This window comes from Merops nubicus, unplaced genomic scaffold (assembly GCF_000691845.1).
Source record: "Merops nubicus isolate BGI_N331 unplaced genomic scaffold, ASM69184v1 scaffold9994, whole genome shotgun sequence".
Classification (NCBI taxonomy): domain Eukaryota; kingdom Metazoa; phylum Chordata; class Aves; order Coraciiformes; family Meropidae; genus Merops; species Merops nubicus.
The window spans coordinates 5908-30260 of NW_008603582.1; the positions used below are offsets into that span (position 1 = coordinate 5908).

Below are 24353 nucleotides of genomic sequence, written 5' to 3' on the forward strand. Positions count from 1 at the left end.
CCAGGCGGGGCGTAGGTAAAATACCTCTCCTAGGGGCTGTTTGTTACAGCAGCACCAACCTCCGTGTTGTGCTTTTTGTTTCTCCTCCCGCCCATGTGTTGCGCGCAGTGGGTGAGGCACCTCAAGGGTTGCTGCTCCTAGACACTGACAACTGAGGAAATTAAATTCTGAGGAGGAATCAGTTAAAAGCCTGAAAAAATCAGTGTTGTTTTTCTATGGCAACTGAAACAACATAATTATTTGAAGGATAAATTTTTATTGCTAATTAATTTTTTTTTTCAAGACCGAAAGGTTTTTTGCATTTTGTTTCTACCAGGGCTCCCCTAAATACATTTCATTTCAGGATTTTTAATTTTGCCTTTTTTTTTTTTTTTTTTTTTTAAAGCAAGTATGAGCAATTGAGTCCAGTAGGACAGTTAGATAAAATCAATGATAAACTGCAGTTCCAGCTTTTGTATAAAGTAATATGCCTTTCAGGTACTTGGCACCATGAGTTTTATTGTTTTGTGCAAGAAGAAAAGTGTTTTATATGGTTATTCATACTTGAGAAAGCTCATCATATTTTTCAAATCCATAGTGGCAAGTCTGGATTTAAAAAATTCAGACAATAGAGCATTTGCTTATAATGTTTAAACAACTCTTTTGACTGTACTACACAAAGTCTTGCATTTTTGTTCATGTGAGCTAATTAAAAGAAAAACTTAGGGTTGGTCTGACCTGAGAGATCCTTACACACACGTTTTGCTTTCTTCTGTCTCTCTTCTTCAAAGTGTCTGTAAATGAAGCGTGGGCAAAAGTACTTACAGAATTGGGTCATACTGTACAAAGTTACTAGAAAAATTAAAAGGATGCCCTAAAAATAAAGGAAAACCTCTGGAAATGCATAATTGCAGTGATTGCCTCTTCTCCCCACTGTTCTGTCTGCCTTTTATATTCCATGGTACATATTAAGTATTATAGAGCACTGATCATTGTTTTACAACAGCATGCTCACTGTTATCACCGGAAGTAGTGATAGCCTTAGTACATGTCTTACAGTCTCAAATGATGTTTCCTTAGGGAGGACAAAATCTTGTTTGGGAGGGAATCACCACTCTGAAGGGGGCTTACAAGGGCGGGGCGGTTGATTATAATGGCAGAAATTGTTGGTACCAGTGTTTAGAATTGTTGTGTATTTTTCATCCTAGGAGAGCATACGTGTATTTACAATGGGGTTTTCTGTTGCATTTTATTAAAAAAAAAAAAAAAAAAAAAAAAAAAAAAAAAAAGAAAGAAAAATAAATCCCACTGAGCTAAAAAGTTTGAAAGAAACAGCTTGAGGAATTTTTTCCATCAAGATACAATCAAGGGCAGGAAATCGTAGAAGCAGAGTTGTGGTTTTGCCTCCATTTTTTTATTAGTTAATTAAACTATAACAACTCTTAACTTCATTTTAGGTTAACTGTTCCTAGAGTTCAGAAATATTTTAAGAGGTCAATAATGCTTTCTTTGGCTTTCGCTCATTCGGTGTGGGATGAGGAGTGGCAGTCGGCAGGGCAGAGGTTTCCAGATGTGCTGCAGAGCGTGTGTGCCTGCGCTCATGCCGACCGTTGTTGACGGTGGGAAACCATCCATCGTTCCCCATCTGCGCGCCACCCGCTACGCATGGAAGCCACGGGAAAGAAACGTGGACAGCCTGGCATCTGTAAGCGGACCTACAGTATCTCCTTAAAGCTCAGGAGCCCTGAGTACTTGTAGCTACCAGCTCACATGCATCCCTGCTCGCCGACGGAGAGGGGACAAGGCGCAGTGAGAGTTCTGGGGGAGGGGGAACCCAAACAGAAAAATCTGAGGTGCTAGGTGTGTGTTCAGTTTCACCAGAAGCCAAAAAAAAAAAAAACCAAAAAAAAACTTAGACCTCACTGTCCACTGCAGCAGGGGTTTTCTCTGGGAAGCTGGGACGTTTCTTTTTTAAAGCGCCTCGAGGCATCCCTCCGCATTTTCAGAGGCGTGCACTTAAAGGTCATGTGAGGGAAGCAGGGAGAGCCATGCCAAGTGTCACATAACTGTCTTTAATAACGGGAGCTATTCCAGCACTCGGAGCCAAATCATCTTTCAGCAGAAAGGATAAAACTGAGCAGAGCTGGGAAAGGGAGAGAAGAAAGGGGAGGGGAAACACAGCACCACCTCCTGCTGACACCACAGAAGTTTCCCTCTCTCTCCCTCTGTGCATATATTTTCTTTTTAATCAACTGGGGCTCTTCCCTCCCCTGCTTTCCTTTTTTAACTGTAGTTTTATAGTTGGAATTCTGCTTTCCTAATTTCTCTTGTTTCACATTTAACTTCCTCAGAAGACTTCATTAATAGTTTTTGCAATTAAAAATAATAAATAAACTCAGCACCAGCTGCTCGAGCGGCTGTCGTGGCATATCTGGAACATAGCGCGGTCTGTTCAGGGCAGCCACACAATGCAATTTATCCCCACACCTGAGGGAATGAATTTCACAACTATAATTGCTACAATATAATTCTTATTAATGTTGTGCTATAATTCCTATTAATTCCAAAGGGCTAGTAAATGCATTAGGACTTGTCAACATATTATTTTACACTGTTTATGATCTGTAGAATTGCGCTCTTCAGTATTGTGTTGCATAAAGAAAAGCCTTAAAGTTAGCTTTAATTGTAGGGGTGCAGGGGGAACCCCATGTTTTCTGTTTGGGCGCTGGGAAGGACAGAAGGATCCTGGCATTTGAGGAGTAATGAAACTGCATTTTAAAATCAGTTCTTTGAACTTTCTGTGCCACGCCATTAACGGTTTATGAAGATATATTAACAATGCCCGTCCTGGTTGTTAGAAAAAGAACCACTGGTATCTTTATGAAGGAATAAATAACCATAAGAAAGATAGGTTTATAAAATTAAAAATAACTGTCTTCGAGAAAAGACAGAAGTGGGGAAATTGCGAGTCACTGTAACTGATGCAGTAAATGCAGAGCGCGTTATCTTGCTGCGCTGTTACTTATTCTTGTTTTATCTCACTACCTTGCTCTTCTAGGTAGTGAATATGATGAGGAGGAAGTAGACTATGAAGAATCAGACAGTGATGAGTCCTGGACTACAGAAAGTGCCATCAGCTCTGAAGCTATCCTTAGTTCAATGTGCATGAATGGAGGGGATGAGAAACCTTTTGCCTGTCCTGTTCCTGGATGTAAAAAAAGATATAAGGTAAGTGGTGGTGCAGACCTACCTTATTTTCTGCTGGTGTAGTGTTGGGGGGAAGCCTCTAAAATCAATTTGTACCTTTCTCTTTTTAATAGAGATTTTTCATATTTATTTTTCTGGTATTTTAGCAGACTACATATTTTATTCTCTTATTTCCTCTCAGACACAGCCAGGTTACCAGTTTTACAAAGGATGTAGCCTTTTACATCCTTGTCAAGAGAGGGTATATGTAGTGATTCTATTGTTTTAAACATTTTAACTAACTTTCAATTATTTAGACAAATAAACTGCAGAATGCATGAGGTACTACCAGCAAAACGATCTCTTGGGTCCCTTTCAGAAACACTAAATAAAAAGCTCCTGCCCGTCAGTGCCAGAATGAATTCCTTCTGTGTCACAGCCAGAGGTACTGCCTCTACGTTATTAAGGCTGTGCCCAGGGTACTTTTTCTGCTCAGGGTGATGGGTGGAAGGTGGTGGTTGACATTCTGAAAGTCAGAGGTCACCTCAGAAAGGCAAGAGCATCAGAGAAATGACATGGTGTTGTGAGGAGTATTGCTTCACATGAACCAGTGCAGAGACAGATGAAATTGTGTAGAACAGCTTGGACTTCAGCATGGTATCCTATAGCTATTGGCATTTGGGAAGAGAAACGGCATGTTGCCACAATTCCTCTAAATCATTCTCTGAAGTGTTTGCATGTAGTACTGGAAGATTCAACCACTGGCTTTTACCCTAGAAAATTTTGTGGTGGATGGGTTGGCTTTATACCAGTTTCATTTTATGGCTTCTCCTTTAAATAACTGAAAAGTATTCTATATATATGTAGAACAGAAGTACAGAATAAAAATATAGGAAGACCAGTAACATTTGAGATAAAATAATTAATTGTGACAAGAATGAATAAACTGTGTGTGAAACTGTGCAGGAGAGAAAGACGTGTTTCAGTGACACTGCAGCTTCTCCAGCCTGTGGCAGCTCCTGTGGCAGCATGTCACTCGGCTCAGATTCCCACACAGATCCAGGAGTACTGACAGCACTGATGTGGAACATGAACAAGAAAGTGTGCTCACTTCTCACTCACTTCTCAGTGGCATACAAGTCTATTTTTGCAGTGACTAGCCTTAACTGTGTCATGTCTCTTCAGTTACAGGAAAAACCGAACACCATCTCCAGGGGTAGGGCAGAGGGAAAGGTGTTTTCAGACTATTTACAAGTATTACTTTGCAGATATACCCACAGTATTCAAGATTAATGTTTTTTCTTGTGTATGGCAGAAGCTGTGCCAGATGAAGGCAGTAGCATAAAAGCTAAATCCCTAGCTCAGGAAGCAGACAAGCCGTGCTGATCATTAGAAGTCGCTGTGCCCACAGGGCATCCATGCATTGCAGAAAGCATTCCCTTAATGGCCAAGGCTAGAAGGAGAGCCCTGTAATTTGCTATATCCTGTCTGTTCTATGTTTGACTGCCAGCCCTCTGTCTTTTTATTGCCCAAATAAGAGAGCTGTTTCTGCTTGCTTCTGCTGCTATCTCACTACATCCATCTGAGTTGTGCAAGGACCGTCTCGGGGATATCTTGTACACCGTTAATGTTAGAACAGTTGGACAGGGAGCAAATTAACGACCCTCGGAGAGGCTGACAGACAGAGAGCAGCAGCACATAAAAAGTGCTGTATTTTCCTGAGAGACTCACCTCTGTTCAGTCCCGATAGGAAAACACGTTTCCTTCAACTCTGCCACACCTCATTTCTCTTTTCTGTGGGCTCTGTTTCCTTCCTTTTTTCTTTTCAGCTTAGTTTTTTCCTTTTACATTTTATCTGTTTCCTTCCTTATAGCTTTGTGCCAGCTGTGTTTCTTGTTTCCTCTTCATCTTCCTTCTGCTTAACCCCCTCTGATGAATTATTTGCGGAGTCTGGGTAGGGAGTCCTGTGATCAAAGCCCTGGGATTTTCTGGTGGGTACTGGATAATCACCATCAGGGCTGTAAAACAATTACAGTGCTCCAAACAGGAACAGGGGCATGCACGTACAGTAATTGCCAGGCTCGCTTTACGGCTGAGAAAGGAGCATTCCTTTCGGGAGCGAGGCGGAAACGGGGATATATACACAGTCTTCTTTTGTCTGGCCTTAGGTGACGTACATTTGAGAAGCAGAAACATTATTTTTAGATGTGTTATTTGTCTTACGGTACCGCTTAAAGGACACAGTAGGGCTGGGGCTTCTTTTTGCAAACAATGTACAAGGATAAAAGATGGCCTCTGCACTGAAAAGTCATTATGGAAAGGTAAATAAGAGGAGAATGAGTACAACGAATACTCCCAAGGAACGGGCTGGGGCGGACAATGGAAACTGCCATGAGAACATGTTTATACACAAGCCCAGATGAGTATCAGAAGACCCTACTGGCCTCCTGCCCGGCAGCTATCTCTTGGTGGTTTCCCATAGGCAGCGCAGTAGAAGTGAGTCATAAACATTCAGTTGTTCTTTAGCAACTTTATTTTTTAAAAAAATAAAATTGCTTGCTTGTAACATATATATTAGTACTCTGTACTGTATGGCACAGATTTTCTTGAGGAGATGAAGGTTCTGGGGGAAAAACCCACACCTCTTTTAATGATACGTAAATCTATTTGTGGGATAGGCAGAAACAGCTAAATTAATTTGGAGCACACTGACTTCTATATGCTTAAAACACGAGCCTCTGAACTCTTTTCAGAAGCTTGCCTTCTTCTTCTCTGATTATGGTTACTGACCTAAAGAAGAAATTGTGAGTATTTTATATTTTGCCATTTATAGATTTTTCTTTCTTCAGATGCTTTGTATTTTATTTTGAGAATAACCTGAATGATTCAAAGGAACCTAGTGGTCTTAATCTTGTTTCTGTGGAGTTCACCCTCACCAGATTTTTAGATCTGCATTTAGGTGCCCTGTCTGGAAGTGTGGGGGTATTGAGTAGTGGCCATGCTTTGCAAAATGCCACCTGTAGGAGCTAAAGTGTGGATTTATGAACATGACAATTGATTTTCCTTTTATTAGACACCACCTACATGTGCCAACTATTTGGTCTCTAGCTCTGGAGAGGGACGTTCAAAATGTGTATATGATGTAGATAAACTTATTCAGGCAACTTCCAAAGAGCCAATGAGGTATGGTATCTAATAGATACCAAAAAATGCACAAATAATGTGTAGATGCTGTTATAGAGAAAACCCTAGAGCATTTGTCCTAAGTTTTCTGGTTTGTGCAAATGCAATAATAAAAGAATAACAGATTTCCATGCATAGGACATGTTGCTTACATACATGACTGCTTTGTGGCCTTGGGCAAGAGGAGAAGTGGTACCTTCTGAGCATGCCATGGCATTGGGCTTGTCTTTCTGGTGGGTAGTGGGGCAAGGGTGCTAGGGTGGGGCACGCCCCCTCCCCCCCACCCCTCCCCCCCCCCGAAGCTGATCTAAGAGCAGTGGGAGTCAGCAGAGCTTAGGAAGGGAGGATATCAAAGGGAGAGAGGGAAAGAACGGAATTTACTTGAAAGGAAGGAGCAAGCCAGAGCTTGCAAGTTGAGCAGAGAGGACCTGGGCCCGCAAAGAAAGCTTCAGGAGGAACAGCCAAGAGATACAAAAAGATACACAGATGTCCAAGTCTGAAACAAGAAATCCTCCCAAACTGTCCTCGATGCCCCTTCTACTTGAAGGGGGTGGCTTCACAAGTGCTGCTGTACAAGGGGCCCTGCCCAGCAAGTGCCCTTGTGTCCATGCAAACCAGGTAGCCCAGTCTGAACTTCTCTGTCTCCTCCTGATCTGGTCCCATGTTAATGATTGTTTCCTCCTGTTTAAGTTTTTAGAGTGCCCTTCTATACAGCCATCTTCTTCCTCAATCATTTGTGAGAGTAAATAATGAGCAACCTAAGTAACCAGAGCAATAAAAGTGATGTATGGGTTTGGCAGCAGGTTTTGCCGTAGCTCAACAAACCCAGCCCAGACATACAACAAAGTGTTTACAGCACAGCAGTGGAAAAACTGCTGAAGAACAGACTGGAATTCTAAGAAGAGTTTTCTTCTAGACAGGAGTACAGGTCAAACTTCATGTCATACTAGCTCCTCATGCTCTGCTTGGTTTCCTATTCTGCAAACCTTCCATGGTCCAGTTATTCTGTGTAGGTTTCTGATTTAGCATTTCCCTAAATTTCTCTGCCTGAAAGTGCTTTTCCCCACCATCGAATCACATGGTGTATCCGAGGGCCAGGGGATCATGAAAAAATCTGGATCAGCAGAAGAGTACCAGAGACCTGGAACAGTGAGGATACCTGTGATGGCAGATACATGGCATCTGTAGCATTTGATACTAGGTTTAAAGTATCTTAAAATGATTTCTTACTAAAATTAAAAGTCCAAGCAGGTTTCTGTAACTTCCAAACTATATATAGGGTTTGGGGATAACTTTGGTTTTAAAATCTCACTGCAGTAGCAAGTTCAGCAGATCACCCCCAGATTTTCTCTTCTTTGGAGGCGCAGGTCCTGAATGGTACTTAGATGTTGACAGATGCCTTATGACAGTGCACGTGCCATCCGGTGACATTCCCAGCCTGCTCACCCCTGCGGGTGCTGAAGGTTGTGACAATGTGCAAAACCATCTAAAAGCTGCCTCAGAATCTCAGGTAGCTTGCAGGGAATTCACTTGACTACTCTCGAGGGTGATTTGTAGCTTTGAGGTGCTCTGGTGTGTCTGGGGGGTACGGCGTTCTGCTGCCTCTGAATACCCTTCACCCAGAAGTAACCTGCACTAAAGGCTCCTATTTTCAGTCTCCAGTACAAACTGGAGATACAGATTCATGTCTCCCACATCTAGGGTGAGAGCTGAGCAAGCATTGTGCGGTATTTTTAAGGGTGTAAAGGACAATTTGGGGTTTGGATTCCCAAGTTCAGGTGAGGAGTCAGTGCCTGGATACACTGGAGGATAGAAGCATGAATTTGTGGGCAGAGCAATTGCTTGCAGTCGAGCTCCATACCCTTTTCCAGGGTGGATATTTTAGGCTGTTTTTCTTTCTGCAGGATTTCCACAAACGAACCTCTCTGGGTTGGCCCTAGGGTGCCACTCGAGCAGTACAGCCTGCCCTGGGCACCACCGGTTTTGGCAAGAACAATACCACACTCAACTTTATCGTCAGAACTGGAGAACCGTTCTTACTTGAAGATCAAAACCAGGTTGCTGCCATGGCGTAGTTCCCTGTGGTGAGGGCGGCCCAGCCCTGTGCAGAGTGGGGCGAGGACACCGCGGCCGTCGGGTGCTGGGCGGTTTCTCCGCCATTACACTTCTCCCCCCTTCCCTGACACTGCTGTTTTGTTTTTTTTTTTTTAAAAAAAAAACAAATTATCTGATTTGTCTAATTGCTCTGAGTTCCAAGCTGGAGCTTCCCACTCTACTGCAAGCTGCGTGTTAATAAACCTGAACTTGTTGCTTAAAGAGCTGGGGGGACTTTGGTTACATGTAACACCAGGCAGTGTTTCAGCAAAGACAAAACCCCTGAAACTTTAGTGGATTAATTAATATTCAGGCTGTTACTTGAGTTTAGCTTTTTAAAAATACATTTCAAAAACCATGGAGATACGTATCTGGAAACTTGAGAAAGCCTCAGTGCTGTAGCTTCTTGTCACAGATTGTCTTGGCGCCTTCTTTGGTTTCTTCCTAGGAGAAGCTCTCATGAAAGACAGTTTGCCTTTCCCTATTTATCCAAAAATCTGCTCTGTAAGAGGAAGGCTCCAGTAAGACGAGTCCTACATAAAGTAGTATCACAGCAGCTGGTGTGACCATAACAGCTTCTTCCATTTTTGCCAGAAATACGTGAAAAGGAGGACAGGGCTTTGATTTATATTTAGTGAGGTTCTGGATTAACCTAGCCAAGGTGCTGCCCACACTGGTCTGAGGGTGAGTGCTGTGGTGCTGCAGCCTTTTTCTTCTTTCTGTCTAATCTACAGTGGAGATCAGTTCCCTGGTTTTAGCTGTAGAATGTTCCCAAACAATAGCTATTTTGCACATGGCTTCTCTGCATTATTTTCTGAGTGCCCTGTGTAACTCTTCTAAGCATTCCATGCAGTTAATTCTTTGGAGACAATGTGTAAACTATCAGAACTTGCAGGAGCCTAAAGACATATCTAGAGACAATGACACAAAATGGAACAACACACCACGGCACGGGGGGGCTTTGGCTTTTCGAAGAAGTGTGACTCGACTCTTCATGCCAATTCTTTGTTTGCTTGTAAATGAACCTCTGAATAAAGTTTGTCAGCACTACATGAAAAAAAAAACATCATGAAGGAAGGAACATCCACGTGTGAGCCCATTGTGCATGCTGTATGTTGGGAGGTAGAAATCAGAGTTACCCAGGTAGATGAGTTTCCTGCATTGGAACCATGCAGATTGTTCTTGTCCCACCTCAAAAGTGGCACACCCAGCAGGGCTTCCGAGAGACTTCTGTGCTTTTGCCCACAATGTGAATGCATTTCCAGTTTTACCTGGAAGTTAAGCCCTTCTCAGGCTGCTCGACCACTAACGCTTCCCTTTCTCTCTGGCAGAATGTGAACGGTATCAAGTACCACGCCAAGAACGGCCACAGGACGCAAATCCGCGTGCGCAAACCCTTCAAATGTCGCTGCGGAAAGAGTTACAAGACAGCTCAGGGCCTGCGGCACCACACAATCAATTTCCACCCTCCCGTGTCTGCTGAGATCATCAGGAAGATGCAGCAATAACATGCTGGTCACAAACGTGCCAAGAAACCCTCACCAGCAGTTGCTGATTTTGAGAACAGCCACCTTTTTCAGGGGAAGCATTCAGCAACCCTTTAAAGTTAAATGCATGCTTTAAAATTTTCTGTAATTTTGGAATGACGTATCTTTGTAGAGTTAATGATTTTGTACATTTGCACATGTAATCATCATACCCCATTTTCATTACTTTGAGATAAGGTGCTATAAAAGCTATAGGTTCTTCAGAACATTTTTCTCCAAAAGAAAAACAAAAAAAAAACCCACAAAAAAAACAAACAGAAAACCCAGGGGGTGGGGGGGACGTTGTTGCATATTTAGCTGTACTGGAGAGCTGAGTAGGGGCGAGAGAGGAGGGAGGAGCGCTTGGCACCGAGACCCTTGCCAGATTGTAACGTGGTGAAGACTTTTGATGCATCTGTCACTGTGTGTGCAAAACCAAAACAACACCACCCTTGTCAGACTCTAGTTAACATGCCTTACATAACGGAGTTATCAGTGGAGTAGCAAGTCTTGTAGGTAACGGAAATATAAATAAGAAAGAATGTTTAACATAATATGCTAAAAATATTTTCATACTTAAATAACATACATAAAAAGGTGTGCTTGCTGTATTTTATATTATCTTGCAAATCTTTTTTTTTCCTCCCTCTTGAAATGCTGAAAATCTTGCCATTCGAACTATCGATCACTTTAGTGTTAGAAATTGCTATTTTTTTTTGTACAAGGTGTCATTTTATGTTCACACCCATCAAACTTTTGAGGACCAATATCCCAGTCCAACTAAATACTTACTTACCCCTGAACTGTTAGAAAGACACTTGGAAATACTTAAGTGCAAATTTATGTGTGTGTGAGAAACGATTATCTTCATCTCAGATGAAGGTTTAAAGCACTTTGTAGTTCTCTATTGCCAACAGATTTAATGTTTTATGTGTTGCCAATTCTTGCAACGACTGCACGAGCGCGGGCCCGTGGTTGCAAATAAAAATTGAAAGCTCTGCGTGCGGTGTGAGGAGGTCCGTTAGTTGCGCTAAGGGAGTTTCCGATGCCTCTCCCTCACATTCATCGTAGCTTGAGGTTTTCTTTTGTGCATTTTTTGCTTCTCATCGTAGGTCACCGCATTCCATTTGGGAGTGGCTGTTTAGCTTTACGATTCATATTGCCGCTATGAGACATACATACAAGCCTTACTGAAGATTAAGTGCTTCTTGCAGCAGGTGGTTGGAGACTGACTTAAAAAAACTAAAGCAAACATGAGGGCGCTTCATGTCTGGACCCTACCTGGGCATGTGTTGCTTCCCATCCTGCCTTGAGCGTTCTTCTCTCACAAGTGCTATTCTCGGAGCGCAGCTGGGCAGGGGCAGAGGGGGGCACTCAGCACCCCCAGCCCCAGCCCGGGGCAGTTCCCACATGGGGAGTGTTAGGGTGGAACGCACTGTGTCCAACGGTCATCGCCTTTGCTTAGTTCCTGTTAAGTGCAAAAGAAAGCTCAAAGAGCAGAAGAATGAGCTTTCCCTCTTTCTTTTTTTTTTTTTTTTGTTTTCATTCCAAAGCTTTAAAGCAAAACGTTGTAAGGATGACAGTAACCTCTTCTCCAGCAGAGTAAAGCACTCGCTGAGGCAGCAGCCTGACGCGGGAGCGTTGTGAATGACGCGTCATTTCTCAAAGGGCAGGGAGGTGCCGGCGCGGGCACCGTGCCGCCCTGCCAGCCGGGCTCAAGGGGTGATCCAGACAGGAGAGGTTCTGGGGGACACACACAGGGCCCCAGGCAGCCGCTTCACACCGTCAGCAGCTGGCAACAGACCTGGCCAACAAACAGGTTCTGGCTGTGCTCCTAGTGCAAGAAACTACAGGCTGGGTAAGTTCATTAAACAGCTAAACAGTCGTAAAACGTCATTGTTGCATGTAGATTCCTTTCAACTATAAAAATGAAACTCCAGTTTCTATTTACCTATTCATCGTGACAGTATTATTAAACAGGTAAAGATGGGACTATTTTGTTATACTGTGTATAGTGAATGTATTGTACTGTGTCTGTGAAAAGTGTGCTTTAAATTATATTTTCATATGTTTTGTTGGGGACAAAGTACTTTAAGTTTGAAAGTGACAGAGGTTTGTTTTAGAACTGAAGGCAACTTAAAGAATTCCTGTCAAGAAAGCTGCTTATAAATGTAAATCAAATCACATTTAAAATAAACTGCCTCTGACTTAAAAAGTTTGTTCCTCACTCCTTACTAGCCTAAAAAGTTCTTGGGCTGTGTACAGTCTTCTATTTGTATATTTTACCTCAGTAAAACTGGGAAACTATTTTGGTAATTCCCCAAATATAAACACATCTGAGAGAGGTCCCTGCTTGGGCACAATCGGGTTTTGAGGTTTTCCTGCCTGTGTGGGATACGAACCTCTGAGACTTCCTAAATCTTTAATAATATGATAACTAATAATATTTTAATTTCATAGCCTGCTTTTTTCATAAGCTGTTGAGTCACAGCACAACAAAAATGGACAAAATGTTCTTTCAGTACCTCCAGGCCTTACCTCAGACCCTCTCTTGACATGATGTTCACAGTTGGAAGCATCTAAGACCTGAAATGGAACACAAGGCCTGACGGAGCGAGCAGCTGCTACCCAAGACACTCTCTGCGTCACGCAGTTTTTAATAGGTCCTGCCCTGAACAGGACACTGCACGTGCTCGTGGGAGAACCACAGACAACAGAAGCTACTCACATCGTTAGTCCTCGAGTCTCCCCCTCAAACAAAGAGCATAAACAGACCTGAGCAACAGTGTCTTTGACATACAAAGCTGAAACGTCCTCTAAGCAGTGGAAAAAAAGCAACACTGACTCCAGGAATAATTTTGCTTTTAATGGTAACAAGACTACTGTACAACAAGTGGAAAGCAAATCGACTTAATACAGTTAAAGTAAATATAAAATGTTTAGATATACACACATTTTTACTTACTGAAAGAACTATGTAAAATTAAAATGCAGAAAGTTTTTAAAGCCCAAAGTCAAAAAGAACACAATTCACTGTTGTGAAAACAGAATGGTGTTTTCTACTGAACGCAACTGCAACGTAATGGCAATGATATTTTTAAACAATTACTTTTAGTCATTGAACCACAACAGTTTCTTTCAACTCAGAAATACCACCTCAAGGTGTAACGAACTTCCTTGAGCATCACCTCTCAAGGCAAACAGTCTATATGCAAAATCCGAAGTGTTTGCCATTCCTTTTGGTGCAAGCACGTAATCTCCCCGTACATGCATCTACATTTCTGAAACTTACCAGAAATCTGTATTTTCATAGGGCAAGTAATGTAACTTTCCAATTTAACTGTTACTCAAAGGAAAACTACACAAATTTGCTAGGAGAAACATCTGTTTATTACATTTTTAATCGTGCCTTAGTTATCATGATCAAGAAAAACCACAGGTGTTCTGGTGTTTTTTTCTCTTTGTGTAGCTGAAAAACATCATGAAGCCGATCTCCTTTTTTCTGAGACTAAGTCATTCCCACGTCCTTACAAATTGTGCTAACTCAGGGAATAAACGGCTACGTACACAACAAGGTCGGGGGCTTTGTGGGGTTTTTTAGTATGATGTTAGGCAGAGAGAGAAGAGAACCCAACAGCAGCTTAGAGCCACAAGGTGCCACGGCTCCCGTTAGAGTACATCAGCATTTATCAGAAGTTTGCTTGGTTACAGGAAAGCCACACTGGTTTTATTCCGTGGGTGGACTACTCAAAGGTTTATTTTAAGCTACACTGCAAACCAAAGGATTTAATCAAAATTTAATACGTTCTGATCAAAGTGTGTCTGAACGTGCCTCTCAAACCCTTGCTGGTCATAGTCGGGCGGGAACTGCTCACTGCACATGGGGCACACCTTCCAGTGGCTCTCAACGTGCTCCTCAAACTTGCTCTGATCGTAGTTGGGGGGAAACATCACATCGCAAAGAGGACACTTCTTGTGCACGTCAAAGCTTCACGAGGAGGTGGAGAGAAAGAAAAAGGGAAAAAAGTCAGTTAATCTGTTACTGCAAAATAAAGGGAGGAACCTGCTGCTACTAACTTAAGAACTTTACTACAAGCTTAAATTTGAGCAGACTTTATCACACACTTCATTTCAACTTCTTTGTTGACAGTGCTCAATACAGCTGAAGTAGTTTTACACAGGATTTCCAAACTAATCTGGCATTTTAAAAGCAACATAGTTTTGACATAATTCCAGCTACCACTGAATACAAATCTACTGAATGTCTTAATGGCCAAGCAGTTCCACAGGAACCCGCTCTCCCTGCTCATAAATGCTTGCTCTTAGCAAACATAACACTTTATAAAAGCTCTAAACTCAGGTTCACAATTAGGTTGGAAAGAGAGAGGGAAAACACCCCAAAGTTACTCATTTACCAAAGAAATTGTCCACATGCTGTCAAAACAAGGTCCAGCACAAACACTGTACCCAGCCTCACAGCGTGTTCTCCAAGATTTAACTGTAAACCAAACGTTCCCTGACAGTGCTCAGTAGTTTTTCCCCTTACCCTTGAGTAAAACAGTCCAGTTATACAGAAACCCATCTGTGCCAGTACAGAACAATAAAGGATCACATTTACCTGGAATCAAAGCAGAAACCTGTTCCATGCTCATGCAAGAGAAGACTTGGAGGATCAGGAGCAGAAGGTACAGCGTTGTCATCATCCTATTAAAACAGGAAGTATTTTAAATAACACTCACTAGAAATAACTTTTCTTTTTCCTTCCCCTCCTCCAATTTAGTTTTGCTTGTCAAGCCGAAACACCACGAAATTTACCTTTAATTTTATAATCCCCGCAGCATACGTTTTGTTTAAGGAAGTTACACACCAAACCCAGACGGGGTTCTGCTGGGTCCCCAAAGCAGAAGCCTGTGCCTGTGTTGCCAGGAGGCTTCTGCTGGCACCGTAACAGGGCAGTGCGGGTCACCTCGCCAGCAGTGCCCGGGGGCTATGTCACAACAGGACCCCCCATGAAACGGAGCACAGGGCACCCCCCACAAACTGTCACTGCGTTGTGTCGCCAGCCAGGACTTGGGAATAAACTCTACACAACAATGTCGCATCAGACTTAAAAAAACCTGACTACTTATATATCAATAATGGCCAAAATGGCCCATTTCGAGCCATGTGCTGGTCTCCCAGCTGTCATTTCTGAGTGATGTTCTGAGGCTGCTCTCTGCAACTTGGCTTGGCTCTGTTCTGCAGTAAGGCAATGCAGCACAAAACCTCACTGCAAGGTGGGAGGGAGTACAGGTAAGTTCAGCAAGATTTTTGAGAACTCCCAACTCCTTGATCATTTTCCTTTCCATCTCAAAGATGCCTTACACACAAGAATTATGAGTCAGCTGATCTTCAAAAACAGGTGTGCAAGGGACCTTATATAGCAGCATACCTGTTGGATTTTTTATACAGATAACAAGTATGTGCAGTCAAACAGCTCTCATTTTTAGGCTTACATACTTCCTCCTTATGAAAATAGAAACAGGGCAGGATGGGAAAATCCCCCTCAATATTTTTCTCCTCTTGACAACAGCTGTCTAGTTCCAACCATTTCCCACTCCCACTAAGCAGACAGTGGGGCTTGCTGTGACAGATGCCAGCAACAGACACCCCGTCCCGGTCTGACCTGCCTGCTTTGCACCTGCAGGAATAAGGGCATCTGGGGTTTAAAGTATTATTTGTTCCTTTTGTCACAAAAGGGATTTAACATTTAAATCCTCAGAAAATACATTCTTGTAATTCTTTACAGTTTGGCACTCAGTTACTTCTGGAACGCAGGGCGGTTTTTGTTGCAGTACTTAGGAGTATTTGGTTACAAAATATGAGGTGCTTGTCTGGGGAAAGGGCTCCTCAGCCTCAAATTCCTCGAGCAAGCTTTATTTAGGACAACTCAGCAAACCCAATGACAAATGCATAGGTTGCCCATCATATTAAGGGTTATTATTAACTGTAGTTGAGTAAGGGAGTCAGGATCTACCAATGCCAAGTGCTGACTTTGTATAGAAGGGCGATAACCTGTTACGTGGCTGATGTGCCACAGATGGGGCTCGTGCCCTGTTCAGCACTACTTTAATGTGTTCAACAAGCCCCAACTTTCAGAAAGAGTCTTCACGCAGACCTGAAAGTAGCCTGCGGCCCATATGCCCAACTGTGCCAGCTCGGGCCTCCCCACTGCCGAGGCAGCCCCTCTGCCCCACGCGCGCTGGGACGGGCGCCGCAGGAAGCTGCCCGGCACGCGCAGCCTGCTCCTCCAGCGCCCTGCTCCAGCAGGAGTCATCTTGCTCAACATCACTTTTTTAAAAATTTTTTTAAAAAATTACCAGTGCCTATCCACCTTATATAAAATTTTAATAGGTTGTTTTGGGTGGGTTTTTCACCTTACTAAGGTTAATTTAATTATTTGTTTAGTATTTCGCTCTTCCCCACACCCCCGCTTTCTTTAAAAAACATTTAGGTTACTGCTAGTCACTTGGCAAGATAACACTGGTTAAATCTTTTGTCCTCTGCATAGGCACACAGCCTGCACTGCTTCCTTGTAGGCACAGGCTTTGATAAAAGGCAAATGCAAGTTTTTAATTTATTTTTTTTTAAAAAAAAGGCTTTTCTGATCTCAAAGTAACATGAGGTTTGGCACATCCCAAGGACGGAGCTGTCTCATGACCTAGTTCAAACAGATATATAAAAAAAAAAAAAAAAAAATCACACTTATCGTAGCTTCTGACCTGTGCTCCACCTAAGCATGGCAATACCAAATCTGTACTGGTTATCAGGCTGTTCAGATGTAGAAAGTGGTGTATCTTCAGTGGACTCTTGCTCTTGGCCAAGTATGTCAAGAAAGTTCAGTTCTGAAGCTACTCTTAAACCCAACCAAGAGTGCCAGTCTCCACTGGGCATGCCTCAAAGCATGTATTACAGGCACTGCTGTAAAATTACAGAGTGGTCTGGCAGGAACAATGAGACATCCTCTTACTCTGAGCATATTTCACAGCTACTCTGATGACAAGTTACAGTGAGCAGCACACAATCACCAGTAAGTAAAAATTCTCTTGCGCTGCCCTGGGGTAACTTGGAACTTCTGGAAAACACAGAAAGTGTCCCATTGTACTAGACTCTGACAGCTGCCTACTTCTGCCATTTCAGATGGACAGTCATTTCAGATGGACAAGAGTCCTGCAGTGGATCACTCAGAACTCCATGAAGCCAGGACAGGTTCTTACTCATCTTGGTTCACCATCACTTGGTGCCCAGCTCCAGCTAGTATCACCCATGACACATTCTTTATTCCTGTAGATGATATTACATAAGCTTTTCAACCTGACATTTCAAAACCGGTCACTTTCCCATGCTAAAAAAAACCCACATCCCCTGGAGACTCAAAACCCCAAATGGTTGAAGCTGCTTTACAGAAAGAGTCTGACAGTAACTGCGGGGAGGCCAGGCCTCGATGGCTCAGCCCCCGCTGTATTTTAAGCGCAGCCATCAGCTGACACTCAACACCCCATGGCCACGTTATCCAAGTTATTTGGACAGAAGCCCATGCTCCCGACTGATGCTGAGAGACACGGCCGCACATGCACAGTATATACAGTCTGAGACCTCTGCAGTGCCCTGCAGGGATGTAATGCAGTTGATACGGGGCCTCAGGTCCTTCTGAAAAGTCTGATACCAGGTACCCACAGGCTGCAGTGTGGTTCGGTAGCGTAACAGGTGCCAGGACATCTGAATTCACAAGTTTGCATCACAGAACCATTAAGGTTGAAAAAGACCTCTAAGATCAAGTCCAACCATCCACCCAACACTACCACGTCAACAAAACCATGTCATGCAGTACCAAGTCTACACAGTTTTTGAACGCCTCCAGGGATGGTGACTCCACCACCTCCCTGGGCAGCCTGTGGCAATGCCTCAGCACTCTTACAGTAAAGAAATTCTTCCTAATATGCAATCTAAACAACTTAAGCCCTTTTCTTCTCATCCCATCACCAGTTACTTGGGAAAAGAGATCAATACCTACCTCAGTACAGCCTCCATTCATGTAGCTGTAGAGAGGCAAAAAGGTTCCCCCCCTCAGCTTCCTCTTCTCCAGACTAAACAATCCCAGGTCCCTCAGCCTCTCCTCACAAGTCATGTTACCCAGACCCTTCACTAGCTTTGTTGCCCTTCTCTGGGCCACTCCACCACCTCAATGTCTTTCTTATACTGTGGTAGTGGATACCAACTGCTCCTACCCTATACAAAAAGCAGTAATTGGCTGCCAGGGTAAAATCAGCCTAATAAAGTGCAGCGTGGTGGTTTGGGTTTTGTTTGTTTGGGTGTTTCCCCCTGCCCCCCCTCCAAGAAAGGCCATTTTGGATTTACCTCAAAAAATATCATGACCTGGTTGTCAGTTGCCAAAAGTTAGACTCTCCATCCCTCACAAATTTACTGTGACTAACAATGCTGTTTAAGAGTCTCAGGACAGCTATTCTGGGCTTACTGCCAAATATAATCAGGACTACATTTCTAAAACTCACCTTTCAGTATTAAAACACTACCTGTGTTTTGGTTATGGATCTCTCCCATATATACCTGCTTCTAGAAATTATTTTCTCCAAATGATTATATTTTGGACAATTATGGAAGCATGAGCAAATGGAAAATCAGTGCTGAGTAGATGATGGCAGGAACTTGTAGCAAGTCAACTATTCTGCACAAAATCACCACTGCGTAGGTGCTTGTGACTAACAGAAACCAGCTTATCCCTCTCAGAACTCACGGTTTAATTGGCCTGAGAGTTCCAAAAGCCAAAACTCTGAAGAATTCTGGAAAGTCTTGAGTTGTACAAAACTAACGGGCTTTTATGTCAACCAAATACATGTAAGTGCTCATTCCTAAGGAATGAAGTTTTAGGAGAAAAAAAAATCAGAACACAACAGCAGCATTAAACAAAAAAATCTGATATATTTACAGATGTATCCTTACTTGGTCAATGCCTCAGAGCAACTGAAGACAATAAAGGCAGCATAAGTTTCAGCATAGCAGACATGTCACAAAGCAGTAATGTCCCCATCACATGAACTCGGACTGCTGTAATGGCCAGTAACAAAAACATCTTCAGTGAGAAGTAGAAAGGGAAGCCTACTACACTTGGGGTAGGAGCTAAGTGTTCCCCTTCAGAAGGGGGAAACTAAGCTCAGGTCACATTGGGAGCAAATACCTCAGCAGAAGGATGACCTCAATCATGAATTTGAGAATCTTGTAACTTCCCAGCAGAAAAGAAAAAAACTTTGTAGCAGGTTATGAAGATAGCAGCTGTACTCCACAGAACTGAAGATCAAATCACTAGCTGCAGGTGCAGAAGCCTCCCCACAAAGATAATGGTCTTAGAGCAAGCTTACGGTGTCTGATGTCTTTCTTTCCACTCTAGAACCCACCCAGCACTATAAGGCTAAGCAAAAATCCTGCCTCTCTGGGCAAATGCGCTCATAAGGAGTGTGCAGAACTTCCGCCAGTGGAACGAGGCAGCAGCAGTGAGTGAACAGAGACCAAGAGCCAGCACCCTTCTTCCCCACTGCCGACCAAAAGGATCGTCCCTGTCTTGTGCCATACCTCTGATCTATTAATAACTCTGAAAGACTCATATCTCCTCCCTGGGATGGGCAGAAGATCAACCAAGGCTGCCTCACTGAGATTTTTAAGAGTATACAAGATGGTGGCCACAGTAGCTCAGCAGGCTGACAGATTTTCTTCACTGGGAAAGGAAATGGCAAAAAACCTGTCTGTTGATGTAGAAAACTATGGCTGGTCCAGAATAGTACACAATTTTAATGGCACAGAATAGAAACAAGATTTTTTTTGTCCATTGTAGACAAGGTACCCCAAATGAGATCTTTTCCAGAACAAGAAAAAAGCATATCAATGGATTGTTACCCAAGAACACAAAATTCCTCTAGGCAAAAGTAAACTCGGCACCTCAAACAAGTCTGTTCCAAGGCTGACTCAGAAAAACTTTGGTTTAAAAAGCAGCTCACATACACAACAAACAAAAACGCCTCACAAAGGCTTTTCAAATATAAGGAGACACATGGGATTCCTGTAAGAAGGTCTGCATCAATTTGGCAGGTCCAAGATATTTAACTAAAGAGGGCAATTTTAGTTTAAGTAAAAGAACCAAGTTTTACCACAAAGAAGAACTAGGAGTCCTGACTTTCTCTGGATTTGCCTGGCACTCCCTTTAACACTCCTCACCCAGTTTCATGTTCTCATCTCATTTAATTGGATTAGTGGCCAGTTTGCAGCCACATTCATGCTGACCAGTCCGCTGTCAGCTACCTGTTAGAGCAGGAATTTATTAAGGTCTCTCTCTTATGCCAAGCAAATATCAAAAAGGCCTGTAGGAAGTCAGTATCTAACACATCAAATGTGGCTGAAGACAGCAGAAGAAATCAAAAACAATATCCAGAAATAAATAAAAAATGAGGGCAAGGCAGCAAAATAAAAGTCTGGACAGGGCTCAGAGCTCTGTCCAACCTGACCTTGAATGTTTACAGGGATGGGGCATCTACCACCTCTCTGACCAATCCGTTCCCCTGTTTCGTCATAAAAAAAAATTCTTCCTTAGATCCAGTCTAAGTCTCTTTTAGCTTAAAACCTTTATCCTGTGTCATATCACAACAGGCCCTGCTAAAGAGACTGTCCCCGTCTCTCACACAGGCCCCCTTTAAATACCGAAAGGCCACAACAAGGTCTCCCAGAGCCTTCTCTTCTGAAGAACTCCAACTCTTTCAAGCCTCTCTCTGTAGCAGAGGTGTTCCAGCCCTCTGATAATTTCTGTGGCCCTCCTCTGGACCCGCTCTATCAGCTCCATGTCCTTCTTGTGTTGAGGACTCCAGGCATGGACACAGTACTCCAGGTGGGGTCTCACCAGAGTAAAGAGGCAGAATCACTTCCCTTCACCTGCTGGCCACACCACTTTTGATGCACCCCAGGATATAGTTGGGCCTTCTGGGCACATTGCTGGCTCATGTCCAGCTTTTCACCCACCAGTACCCCCCCCAAGTCCTTCTCTGCAGGGCTGCTCTCAATCCCTTCACACCCCAGCCTGTATTGATACCAGGAGTTGGCACCAACTGGGGTACAGGATCTTGCACTTGGCCTTTTTAAACCTCATGAGCTTCACATGGACTCACTTCCCAAGATTCTCCAGGTCCCTCTGGATGACATCCTTTTGCATGGCAACTACATCACACAGCTCGGTGTCATCTGCAAACTTGCTGAGGATGCACTTGATCCCCTTGCCTGTGTCACTGATGAAGATATTAAACAGCACAGGTCCTAGTAGGGACCCTGAGGGACACTATTTGTCACTGATCTCCATCTGGACATTGAGCCATTGACCACTGCCCTCTGGATGCAATGATCCAAACAATTTGTTATCCACCAAACAATCCACCCACCAAGTTCATCTCTCTCCAATTTAAAGCGAAGGATGTTAGGGGAGACCATGCCAAAGGCCTTACAGAAGTTTGCACAGAAGACATCCATTTCCACTGGGTATTTCCTCTAAATACTGCATCAGAACTGTTTTATCTTTGGCATATTATTGAGTCTCTGGAGAAAGATTATTGCAACTCTCCATTTCCGTGTCAATTTGTACACAACACGTCCAGTCTATTTTTGGGTGGAACAAGAAATCAAGTCTCAGTTAAAAGTAGAAAAACGAAAGACATAAATTGATTTAAAGGCACCTTTTCTTCAAGCTGAACTTTTATATTTCATCTCATTACAAAAATCCAAGCTGTGTCAGCAAATGAGCACAAGACTCTAGCACTGTTTCTCTTGCGTTTGCAAGAGGGCAAAGCACATAGATCAGAAAGAACACCCTGCTAATTAAACTGAAGCAGATGACTAAAGAAGAGAAGAGCTTGTCATACGGAATATCTACGTCAAAAACCATCAGATTAAATATGCAAAATGTGAAGTAAAGGTGGATAACAGCATTAAGCTCACATTCTAGATCTTGGACAGGCTGCAAAAGTTCTGACATTTTCTCTAATTATTCACAGTAATGGACATCAGGGGCAAAAGGCAGGAGGTAGAAATACATTTTTCTCCATTACAGGTGCTGAGCACCAGGGCTAAAATCATGCCTGTCTGAACACTGATCAGTTTCTGCAAAGGTTAATAGCAATTAAATGTGGCAAACTAGACTAAATGAGAAACGGGTCATGATACTGCTGTACTTGCAAAGAGCACAATACTCTGCAGAAAGGTATCGTTTAATCTTTTCAAAGGTGCAAAAGTACTTGGAATAAGGAGGAGTAATAAGTCTGTTCCTGTTCAAATGAAGACACATAGTCCAGTTCAGTACAGAAGCCTATTTTTTTTTTTACACCACAACATGCAAGTTAACTGCCCTAGAAAGAAAAGCTAACCAGTTTCCACTTAAAACACAAAGCCCTAAAAAAGAAATTGGTGAAAATCTGTCACTTCCAGTTTAATCACCTTTAGGTACCAGTCAATTAGCTCTTCCAAATACATGTCTTAACAGCAAAAAAACATTCAAAACAGAAATTATTAAAAGCAGATTTGCAAAAGACAGAACAAAACATTAATATATTACAATGCAAGACAAATTCTTCATTCAGCATTTAAACCGAGAATCCTGCTATCAGAACCCTTTTAATTTTTCATTTGTTATGTTATAATTTAGTTCCTACATACAAATTATAAAAAAGAGGAAGAAATGGCTACATTTTGAGCCTTCATTCTACCACACAGGAGAGAAAAAAAACAAAATCAGAATGAGGTTATTTGGATTTTTTCATATTAGTATTTAAAAAGATTAAAAAGCTACTATCCTAATACCAAAATAAGCTGTCAATAACTCAAGAGGCTGGGGAAACAAGAATATTATCATCCATTGATAAGCAGAGCTTTCTCCTTCAAAGCAACCAAAATTCACCTAAAACATTCAGGAAAAAGAAAGATCAAGTCTGTATTTACATAGCAGTAAATCAGGCTTATGAGATACCGCAAATCTATGTACACCTCTTGATAACTCATTAGTAAGCATAGCAAGGAAAATGAATTAATAAAAGAGGTAACTTGCATTGTTATCCTGAGGATCTTCTAAACCATCAGGCCGGCTAAGATTGCGTGAAGGCTGGCTACACACTACATCATCTTCTAGCTCCCAGAAGGAAGTTCTAACAGGTGGCCTCTGGATCTCATCAGGATTAAAAGCACCATCTGCTCCATCTGAAGAAAAATTAATTAGAGAGCATCTCTGTTCAGTACAGTTTGTATTTTGAGATTACAGATGTGCTACCGTATGTCTAAAAAAGCAAGACTTAAACACATTGGTTTAGATAATATAAAATAATAGAAAACACCTTTTTAAAAAGGTGTTCCTAAAAGCTTTCAGCTTTTGATTCTCATCAGTAAAAAAAAAAAAAGGTCTTTATTGATTATCATCACTCCGTAAAGGCTCTGTACACCAGCATAAAGATGACTTAACCTGCATTAAACGAGCCATTGCTTTTGATACAGCGAGAGAAAAATTATATTGAGGGGGTGGTGTGGAACTTGCTTGCCTCTTCTTTCCTGGGCCGCATAAGGGTTTCCATATTGCAACACGGGCAGTCTGCTTGGCACTGCAGGAACTGGTCCATTTTCTTCCGAATATGGGTTGCGAAAATGTGATGCCTGTTGTGACATCTGTCCTTCCATCATCCTTCCAGCTTGATTGCCTGGTGTCCTGCCAAGTTCCTAAATAATGCAAAGATTAAAATGCAATTAACCTAGGGAGTCCTACCAATGTTTGCAATTTTTATGAAATATTTAGATTTGGTTTTTAAAAAAATATATCTGCTAATCTTCCCATTGTTTTTTCACCTTGATTTAGTGCCAAATATACCATACATACAAAAAATAGTAAAGAGAAGAAAATAAGAAAGAATCATTGGTATTTTAATTTTTTTTTTTCCTCTCACTGTCATCAATTAATTTGAATTACAGAAACACTACCACCACATTTTTCAAGAAATATCTGCATTCTTTTTACAATGAACAAAAATCAGTTACATAAGTAAAGAATGGGCTGATTAACAGCAACGACCTAAGATAATGTGCAGAGAGAAAAGTTTGTTACAATTAAAACTATTTTTTTTTTTTTTCATATCACACCATACCATTCAAGAATGTACCATTGTAGTATGTGACATAGACATATGTACAACATATGAAAACAAGTGAGAAAAGGTTTCTCCTGTCAAGGCCAGAATGGGCTCCAGCAGGTATGACAACTCTATCAAAATTCCAGGCAGGATTTTTAAGAGGAGACCACATTACAGATACTTTACATAA

The 24353-nt window shown here is 42.3% G+C and overlaps 2 protein-coding genes across 2 annotated transcripts in view; one reads left to right on the forward strand and one right to left on the reverse strand.

Moving 5' to 3' along the window:
• JAZF1 (JAZF zinc finger 1) overlaps window positions 1-10222 on the forward strand; it is a 10427-nt gene extending 205 nt beyond the window's left edge. Inside the window, exons 2-4 of the mRNA XM_008938716.1 lie at window positions 386-477; window positions 3038-3207; window positions 9774-10222. Of these exons, the coding sequence (XP_008936964.1) occupies window positions 386-477; window positions 3038-3207; window positions 9774-9950 (439 nt within the window). The 3' untranslated portion in view covers window positions 9951-10222. The remainder of the gene's footprint in view (window positions 1-385; window positions 478-3037; window positions 3208-9773) is intronic.
• A 3298-nt stretch (window positions 10223-13520) lies between these two features.
• TAX1BP1 (Tax1 (human T-cell leukemia virus type I) binding protein 1) lies at window positions 13521-23718 on the reverse strand. Its single transcript, XM_008938715.1, has 4 exons — window positions 23582-23718; window positions 23098-23246; window positions 14587-14672; window positions 13521-13956 (listed from the first exon to the last, which is right to left on the reverse strand). Exons 1-4 carry the CDS (start codon window positions 23715-23717, stop codon window positions 13755-13757), a joined length of 573 nt encoding a protein of 190 aa, XP_008936963.1. The 5' UTR covers window position 23718; the 3' UTR covers window positions 13521-13754.
• Between the last annotated feature and the right edge of the window lie 635 nt (window positions 23719-24353).

Bases quoted from the DNA above. Each gene is read 5' to 3' on its own strand.
- TAX1BP1 (XM_008938715.1), bottom strand. From the start codon at position 23,717: ATGGAAGGACAGATGTCACAACAGGCATCACATTTTCGCAACCCATAT. The intron at 14,673-23,097 runs GCAAGTTACCTC...CTGTTTTAATAG, and splicing joins AAGATCCTCAGGATAACAAT to GATGATGACAACGCTGTACC. The intron at 13,957-14,586 runs GTAAATGTGATC...CTCCTCGTGAAG, and splicing joins GGTTTCTGCTTTGATTCCAG to CTTTGACGTGCACAAGAAGT.